General features: G+C 29.6%; 2 protein-coding genes across 2 annotated transcripts; both read left to right on the top strand.

The window, feature by feature from the left end:
• Positions 1 to 1,126: 1,126 nt before the first annotated feature.
• LOC114185818 (inorganic pyrophosphatase 2-like) lies at positions 1,127 to 3,167 on the top strand. The gene is made up of 4 exons (XM_028073745.1): positions 1,127 to 1,374; positions 1,569 to 1,690; positions 1,812 to 2,013; positions 2,708 to 3,167. Exons 1-4 carry the CDS (start codon positions 1,237 to 1,239, stop codon positions 3,026 to 3,028), a joined length of 783 nt encoding a protein of 260 aa, XP_027929546.1. The 5' UTR covers positions 1,127 to 1,236; the 3' UTR covers positions 3,029 to 3,167.
• Positions 3,168 to 4,820: 1,653 nt separating this feature from the next.
• On the top strand, positions 4,821 to 6,392 carry LOC114183043 (inorganic pyrophosphatase 2-like). Its single transcript, XM_028069875.1, has 4 exons — positions 4,821 to 4,958; positions 5,060 to 5,181; positions 5,364 to 5,565; positions 5,992 to 6,392. Exons 1-4 carry the CDS (start codon positions 4,821 to 4,823, stop codon positions 6,367 to 6,369), a joined length of 840 nt encoding a protein of 279 aa, XP_027925676.1. The 3' UTR covers positions 6,370 to 6,392.
• Positions 6,393 to 9,454: the final 3,062 nt, after the last annotated feature.

Below are 9,454 nucleotides of genomic sequence, written 5' to 3'. Positions count from 1 at the left end.
TCAAAATGAAAAAAATTGCGTTTTAGAAGTCTTCACGTAAATAGACACATCAAATTACAAGATATTCAATCTTATATATAAAAAACTAGAAATAATTTAATAAATTTTATTTTTAATATTTAAAATAAAACTCGTGTGGTGAATTAAACTCTCACTTTATATACTTAATCCTAAGATTATATTAATTTTTTATATAACTCGTAAGTCCTCACTTTAATTCAACATGAAACTTAATTATCTTAAAAATTATTTAAAATTAAGTAAGAACATTATTGTGAAATAGTATTGCTAGATGCGATGATAGCAACACAGAACCTAAAGAAACAACTTTTTTTACAAAATACTAATCTTATTAATTCAGCCTTAATACTAAAAAGCCAAAGAAATTTAAACAAATAGAACTAATATTTTATTATGAAGGCAAGAAACTGAAAAACTGATTACAATAATTTAAAAAGATTGACTCACTATGATATGATATAAATATATATATATATATATATATATATATATATATATATATATATGGCCACATACATAGTCCAAAGACAAGATTGAAAAACATGTAGTGTATAATATAAAGATAATTAGAGAATAAAGAAAAGTACCTATATATGTTCTGTAGCTTAATAGGTTAGTGTCTAATTTGCAAAACAACAAAGAAACAGTGGAATACAATACAAAAGAACAATATCTAAATGTTGATGATGTTTTCTAATGTGATGAGATCCAAGTGTAGATGCACATGATGATTTCACAATTCAGCAACTACACAAAACAATGAACCACAAAAAAATAAATTAAAATAGCAAAAGAAAGCCACACCAGAAATATTCTTTTAGCCAACACAGTGGATTTCATATCTGGCCAACTTCAGCATTTAATTCCCCACAAATATTCCCTTTCATTTCATCATGTGATCACATATGTCACATGACTTTAACCTATATACCACACCATCTTTTCTTAGCCCTTCGATTGTTTGACCAATCAAATCTTCATCCCATCCAATGCCTGTAATTGAACTTCGGGAATAACAGCAAATGTTCCATGAAAATGTGTACCTTTTTGGGTTCCTTAGGCTTTACGTTCACTATAAATACCCTTTAATTTTCAAGATTGGATCGAAGCAAGACACGATTTTGAGAGAAGTTTTAGACACCCAATAGGAATCTGATTCTATTTGTTCTTCTGGGATTTTTCCATTTTGTCTTGCACACTAATTTTGTTACTACAATGGCTGAAATTGTTGTGGTTTTTGACTTTGACAAAACCATTGTCGACTGTGACAGTGATAACTGGGTTGTTGATGAGTTGGGTTTCAGTGTTCTGTTCAATCGTCTCCTTCCTACCATGCCTTGGAACACTCTCATGGTAAGCTTTTCATTTCATTTTTATTAAAAATGGATTCAATTATTCGATAGTTTCGTATTCTATTTATTCTTTTTTCTTTTCAAGAAAAAACATCCTCAGACACATTGTCACACTCTTGTAGACACATTTTTCTCTTATTAGTAGAGATGTTTTAAACCTATAAAATTACACACACCTCGTTTTGGCTTTAACAGGATAAGATGATGATGGAGCTTCATTCCAATGGAAAAACCATTGATGACATTGTGCAAGTTCTTCAGAGGATTCCTATACACCCCAGAATAATCCCTGCCATTAAAGCAGCTCATGCTCTAGGGTGTGTTATGTATCACTTTTCTTAAATTTTTTTCTTTGGTTTTCCTATAATGTAGTAATAATATTATGGTGTTTACTTTTGAAAGTAATTTGTATTGTGTGGTAACATACGTGATTTTCAGGTGTGATTTGAGGATTGTGAGTGATGCAAACACGTTCTTCATCGAGACAATTTTAGAACACTTAAAAATAAGGGAATGCTTCTCAGATATAAGCTCTAATCCAAGTTATATTAACGAAGATGGAAGACTGCAAATTTTGCCTTACCATGACTTCAACAAGCTTCCCCATGGATGCACTTTGTGCCCTCCCAACATGTGTAAGGTCTATATTCTTCAAACCCTTTGCTTATAATAATGATAACAGTACATAAAAAACTAGGGTTAAATATGTTTTTTGGAAACTAGGGTTAAATATGTTTTTAGTCTCTCAAATTTTAGTAAATTTTGAAATTAGCTCATCTTTGAAACTTTGTACCAATTTAGAAATGCGTGGATTTAGTCCTTCTTACCAAATTTTGTTAAGTTTATTTGACATTTTAAACACATTTTATGATAATATTTGAGTTAACATTAAAGCGAAAATGTGTCAAATGGTGTAAACAATTCAAATACTATCATAAGATGCACTTGAAACGTCAAACAAACTTAACAAAATTTGGTTAAAAAGACAAAATTCATGTATTTTTAAAGATGAATGACTAAATTGGTCAAAAGTTTTTAAGAGAGACTAATTTCAAATCTCACTAAAACTTAAGGGACCAAAAATATATTTAATCCAAAAAACTATCACTTAATAGATTGTAGTTATCGAGAGATGACGGTTCTATATAAATATACATGAGATATTGGTCTTACACATGTAACACATTTGACATCACTTTTAACCTAAAACCTTAAGATAATGAGATTATGTATCTTTCATCTTATATAGTGTTTAATTTTGTCTTCTCTGTTAAATGTAAAATTTTGACTTACATTTGGACTATTCGATAATTATAAAATTTTCTCTCTTGCAGGGCAAAATCATAGAGAAAATCCAAGAATCATTAGGAGAAAAGAAGAGATTGATCTATCTTGGGGATGGTAGTGGAGACTATTGCCCAAGCTTGAGGCTGAAAGAACAAGATTTTGTGATGCCAAGAAAGAATTTTCCTGTGTGGGAATTGATATGCAAAGACCCTTTACTCATTAAAGCTGAAATTCATGAATGGAGCAATGGAGAAGAGCTTGAGCGAATTTCTTTGAGGCTAATCAACAAAATTTGTTCTGGAGAGAGTGCTGAGTTCATTTCGTCCAATTGCAAACTGCATTTTATGTGCGTGCTTGGTTCCGATTAAAATTCACGTTATTGATAATTTTTTGTGTCAATTTCGTTGTTCGTCTTCATTTGACGTGCATCAAACACAGTTATCTGTGTTTTTGCTCAACTTCTGTCAGTTAACAAATAATAACAGTTTAATGTCTGTGGAAATCTGACATATTTAAACTCCATTAGAAATATTTAAGATATTATATTAGATTAATAATACAATAGTACGGTTTAAAAATAAAATAATGATTTTGAATAAAACAGTAATATTTTAAAATTAATTAAAAACTAAATTGTAAATATTTCAAAATGTATTTTTATCAATAAAATTAAATTTGATATAAACTTATATTTAGACATGTACATTTTCTCAACATTTAACAAATAATTTTATCAAGCATTTATGGTTGAATAAATTACGTGCACAATTTTCACATACCAACTATAGTTTTTTAACTAACTTCGAAATATGTTTTACAAAACACAAGCTTTAGAATTAAAATAAGTTTACGAAGACATTTCGTAGAAAAAAAAAAGTTTATCACGAATGTGAAAATAAGAAAATATACAGCTTAATTGAGTTTCACCTTATTTGATTTTATGAATATTTTGAGAGTATATTAGTGCATAATTAATTATTTCGACCCGCATTGAAGATAAAAACTAAATAATAATCCACTTAATTATGTCAAATTGAATATGGGGTGAAGTGTACTATAGTGAATTGTGACTATAATTTTTCCTTTGCAGGGTCTAATATCCCCTGAAGAAAAAGCAAGAAATTCATATCTATTTTGGAGATAGGAGTGGAATTACTGTTAAAGTTTTTGAGGCTGAAAAAGAAAGACTTTGTGAGCCCAAAAAAGAAATTGACATGTAAACGGCCCTTAACAATTACTTCCTGCACCGTACCGTGTCTGCACCCATATTTTTTAAATTTATTTTCTGAAACACAATAAATAATTCCGAATTTTTTCTTCCAGAAAGCAAACATATATTCTTCTTCTATGTAAAATATTTTTCGGAAGCGATAGGGTGAGAGAAGGGTGAGAGAAGAAATTTGATGGGTGGAGGAAGTAATTGATAAGGCCTGGGCTTGTTAAAGCCCAAAGAAGAATCTTAATAAGACTAATTAGACGGTGTTTAAATGCTTTAAGCTTCTTTTGAAGTTCTAAGATTGGATTCAAGTTCGCGTTAGGAATCCAAGTGTGAGTCTATGTTTAAATTGGTTAAAAATAAGAGAGTAGAGCATTATATAAGAATAAAGATCCATAAACTCCATTATCTTAAGGTTTTGGGTTGAAAGTGGTGTGAATACCTTATGTGGTTAAACTTAAGTCTCATTAATGTTTATTCTCTCCAGTGAAATGTGTTTCCTTAAGAAGGACTCCATTGTCTTAAGGTTTTGGGTTGAAAGTAATATCAATACCTTATGTGGTTAAACTTAAGTCTCATTAATGTTTATTCTCCCCAGTGAAATGTGTTTCTTTAAGAAGGACGGCAATACAAAAGGAATCTAAGTGTGAGTCTAAATCCCACATTGACTAAAAATAAGAAATACTTGCACATTTTTTCTGATATTAATGTTTGTGTTGAGGATTTTACATCAAATAATAAATAAAAAAATGTACAAAATAATAACAATTTTAATCCAATGTAAATTCGTAAGATTCCTCGGAATAAGAAAGATTCCATCTATCATGCATGCTTACGTGCGAGCTAGCATTTTCTTTGCCTATAAAAAACACTAAATTTGTTAGTCTACACAACACATTCACAGAAAGTATTAACCTACAAAAAGATAAGCTTTTGCACATTTAATGGCTGGGATTGTGGTGGTTTTCGACTTCGACTCAACAATCATCGAGTGTGATAGTGATAATTGGGTTCTTGATGAGTTTGGTCTAACTGAAAAGTTCTATGAGCTTCTTCCTAACACGCTTTGGAACCCTCTCATGGTTTTCTCTAACTTTCTCCCTTTTCTTGCTTAATTCTGTCGTAATTTCTTTCCTGATAGCAAAATAAATAACTTTTGTTTAATTGTCCTAAAATTTCACAGGATAAAATGATGTATGAACTTCATTCACAAGGAAAAACCATTGAAGACATTGTACAAGTTTTAAACAGGACTCCAATTCATCCCCGCATTGTCCTAGCCATAGAAGCAGCACATTCCTTTGGGTACATATACATAATATAACATGCTTTTGAATATTAATTTCAACAAAAAACTCAACATAGTAAAACATCATGGTCATGAAATTTCTCTATCATAAAATGGTTAACCTAACCAACATGTGGATTTTCTTTTCCTCGATAAATAATGATGCTAACACCTAAGATGGCATTACTGTTATGTTCAGGTGTGAGTTGAAGATTGTGAGCGATGCAAATACTTTCTTTATTGAAACAATTCTGAAGCATCATGGGGTTTGGAATTGCTTCTCTGAGATCACTGCAAACCCTAGCTATGTTAATGAAGAAGGGAGACTCATAATTTGCCCCTACCATGATTATGTCAAATCTTCTCATGGATGTAATCTCTGTCCACCAAACATGTGCAAGGCAAACTCCAACTCTTTCTTTATTTATGAGACTCATTATTATTCTAAGTGACATCGATTGTCCCGTGACAGAAGTTAAGCGGACGGATCACAATCAAATAAATCGTAGTAATAAAAAATTATTTATAAAATAACACATAAAATTATAAAAGAAAGTTCTCAAAATTTAATAATAAAAAAAATATTATACTAATACTATTAAACACACGTCAGGTTACATCTTTCTGGTGTATGTCATAATGCCAAAATCCAAGGGATCCCAACAACATAAAGCCAAAACTATGCCATGTAATAAGACACTATCTAGAGCAGTGTCTTTAAAAACAATCTTTGACCAAAAACTACTGACTAAACTTTTCTAATATTACTTGCACAGGTTCAACTTTTCGAACCATTATTGATTAACACTTTCCCAAATGTTACACAGGGATTGGTGATGGAAAGGATCCAAAAATCTGTCGATGCTGCATCAGAGAAGAAGTACATTTATGTTGGAGATGGAAATGGAGACTTCTGCCCTAGTTTGAAGCTGAAAGATAAGGACTTTTTGATGCCCAGAAGGAATTTTCCATTGTTTGATTTAGTGTCCAAAAACTCTAATCACATAAAACCAGAGGTGCATGCATGGAGAAATGGGGAAGAACTTTATGATGTTATGCTTCATATTATGAACAAAGCAATTGGTGAAGGAAAGAACAGTGTTAGTAGTTGTACTTCAACAAGATCAATTGATTGCAAGTTAGGGTCAATTTCAATTGATGTTCATAATAACCCTTTACCTTCAGCACTTCCAGTTCCTCCATAACTAGCAATTAGGATCGATCAATCTCAAAATTATTATATTTCTTGTGTCGTGTCTTCTGTGTTTCTACTTTATTTTGCTGTCAGTTCTCTGCTTTTGCAGAAAGTGTATGAGGCTTCAGCCTCCTCCTATTATTATTGATAAAAAGATCATGAATAAAGTATACTTTATTAACTAACCATTGTGTAAGCACTGATTAAATGATTGTGTTTAGTGTTGTAGAAAAAAATTTGTTTTGTAAATTTATTTAACAAATTTGTTATCATGATCAATCTTTCCTATACATATATAGTATTGGATTTACAAAAATTTAATTAATAAATATCGTTCTGAATTTCTTAATCTGTATCGGAAGACAAATAAATGATATTTAGATATCATCTTTCTGTTTGTTTTCATTCTTAGTAATTAATATCAAAATTACACTTTGGAAAAAAGAACAAGAGTAACAACGTATTATATATCACTTTTATGACAAATTGTCCACTTTATCTTTCTATTTATTTGTTTAATTTAATATGGTCTATTCTTCAATTAAAAATTCAATTTGATTCTGTTATTTTTATAATCCCACTGTTATTATTACTCTTTTCACTAATTGATATGACCGCACTATTTAATTCGAATATGTATCGGTTTTATACTTCGGAAATATTAATGTGCTACGACCAATTAAATGAAAATGACAATATTAACATAATCTTTAAAGTTAAATAAGTTCTTATTATTGAAGGAGAGAAATATTAATTAATATTTTTTTATTTAAATTAATTTTTAAAAAATATTTTAATTTTAGATATATATTTTAATTTTAGAAATTAGTTATTATTTTAGATTAAGAGTAAAATATTTTAAATATTTTATATTTGATATTTTGTTATATTTTGTTCCATAGGATATATCAATAAAATAAAAAATATGAGATAAAGGTTGGGAGTAAAAGACTCTTTTATTTCAAATATAATTTTTTCGTTCATAATGTTTGAATATAAAATTTTATTTACGTTACAACTTATATAAAGGTGAGAAATAGTGAAAGCAATTTTTTTGTTTTAAACATCTGAAGAATAAAGTTCAAATTAAAAATATTTAGTTTTATAAAGTAGATGATAAATAATAAAACAAATCTTTTTTTAAGCTTATATATCATTGTCCCACTAAACTACCAAAACTATTTTCCACTTTTTCTTTCTCAACCAAACATACCATAAAAGAAAAAGAATGTCCATATTTCTTAGACCAATGATATTAGTTTTTTTTTTCTTCAATATTTCAATAGTTTAACTTAGAGAAATAAATGAGAATAGTGAAATACACCACCATTGGATCTTGAATGCTCACCAAACATATATAGAATCCATACTTTTTCAAAATTTCTGTTGATTGAGACAAGTAAACAAGATTTTCTATGAGCAGTGAAGTCAAGGAAGACTGTGGTCAAATTTCAATTAAAATATTCAATATCTTATTTTCCTTCACCATCACCATGCCTTTCCATCATCATTCATTTGTCATCTTCTATGCTTTCCAAGAAAAAAATAATGAATTTGGTAGAGTTGTTTAAAGTAGATCTACAATTGAATCAAGAAAAGCTATATATATGTGTTTCAAATATGTGTATAACATAATTTTCTTACTGTGCCATGCACTAAAACTCCTTTTTCTTTTCAATGCTGCCATTGTTGGATCTCACCACACACCACCTACATAACAAATCACTAATCAACAAAAGTGCAACCTGATAGATTTATAAAGGAGTTTCACTGCGAAAATACAATATTAATGAGATCTGAGTCCAATCATATAAGATATTGACACCACTCTCAACCCAAAACATGTTTGTGGATCTTTATTCTGATATAATGTTCTACTTTCTCATTTTTAACCAATGTGAGACTTAGACTTACACTTTAATATCTAACATAACTTATGTTCCTTGTATTTTTTTTTCAAATTCTTAATTTTCTCTCTCTTAATTTTCTATACTTTTCCTTATTATTAAAAAAAAAAAAACAAATCATGCATCTCGGTAGTTGTTTTATACATTAATTTTCTTAATAAAAAAATGTGTATTGTTGATATCTTCCATCTGTTTTAAAATGCTTCCAAAAAGAGGATACATGTTTCTCCTTTTATGGTCCAAATCTTTGAAATGTACCTTGTTTATGAGTGAGTTCGTCTAAGAGGTTTGTGATATTATATTTGTTTCTAAAGCTTATTCTAAAATGTATTTTATGTGTTCCAAAAACTTGTTTCAGAAATCTTGTTCTAAAAATCTCCCTTTAGAAATCCTATTATACAAATCATGTACCAGAAGATTTTCAGAAGAAGTAATCCCAAAGTCACCTCTACAAAGGGTAAAATGAACATTTTAGAAATTACAAAGGTATAGTTAGAAATCATGAGGGTGCATGAAGGACAGTTTTAGAGGCCTAACAAAGCCCAAAAGGGTATAGAAGTTTCAAGTGGAGTTGGGTTGGTCTCATTTAATTGCATTAAAATTGGGCCTCTGATTGATGTACCGAACTTGAAGCCCAGTAGTTTTGTAATTTCAGAAATCTCATGGAGGCGATGCTACGTATTATGTTTTTAAATAGCGGGAGAAGTGCATTTAGATATTAGAATGCACTTTAGTTCTTTGCTCAATGGCCAGTTTAAGATGGATCCTTAAAAGAAGCATTTAAAAACACGCTTTTCACTCTCCTTTTTTTTTTCTCTGAGCCTGTCCTTTAATGCTTTAACCAAAATCGAGAAAGTAAGAAAACAGATTTATGTTAAGGCTGAATCAAGTAATTTACTACTAAAACTCCAAAAACATGAATAGCTTTTATTGGAGAGTCAAAACAATCATATGACACGAATCACTGCAACCAAAATTTGGTGGAAAAGAAAGGGGAACAATCTACCTGTTTAAAGGGACATTAATCGATGTATTCCGTTGCATAGGTTTCGATATAAAACATGAAGTTGAGTATTCTGTAAGTATAAAGATTCACAAATTTATTCTTTTAAGCTTTTAGATTAGAATCTCTGTTTTAATTTCTTATTTAGGTAGACTCGGGTTTCACCAGTATTATTTCTTTCTTTG

The sequence above is a fragment of the Vigna unguiculata genome, chromosome 5, assembly GCF_004118075.2.
Source record: "Vigna unguiculata cultivar IT97K-499-35 chromosome 5, ASM411807v1, whole genome shotgun sequence".
Lineage (NCBI taxonomy): Eukaryota > Viridiplantae > Streptophyta > Magnoliopsida > Fabales > Fabaceae > Vigna > Vigna unguiculata.
This window is presented reverse-complemented; position numbering and strand designations above follow the sequence as displayed.

Bases quoted from the DNA above. Each gene is read 5' to 3' on its own strand.
- LOC114185818 (XM_028073745.1), top strand. From the start codon at position 1,237: ATGGCTGAAATTGTTGTGGTTTTTGACTTTGACAAAACCATTGTCGAC. The intron at 1,691-1,811 runs GTGTGTTATGTA...CGTGATTTTCAG, and splicing joins AAAGCAGCTCATGCTCTAGG to GTGTGATTTGAGGATTGTGA. The intron at 2,014-2,707 runs GTCTATATTCTT...TCTCTCTTGCAG, and splicing joins GCCCTCCCAACATGTGTAAG to GGCAAAATCATAGAGAAAAT.
- LOC114183043 (XM_028069875.1), top strand. From the start codon at position 4,821: ATGGCTGGGATTGTGGTGGTTTTCGACTTCGACTCAACAATCATCGAG. The intron at 4,959-5,059 runs GTTTTCTCTAAC...AAAATTTCACAG, and splicing joins CGCTTTGGAACCCTCTCATG to GATAAAATGATGTATGAACT. The intron at 5,566-5,991 runs GCAAACTCCAAC...AATGTTACACAG, and splicing joins GTCCACCAAACATGTGCAAG to GGATTGGTGATGGAAAGGAT.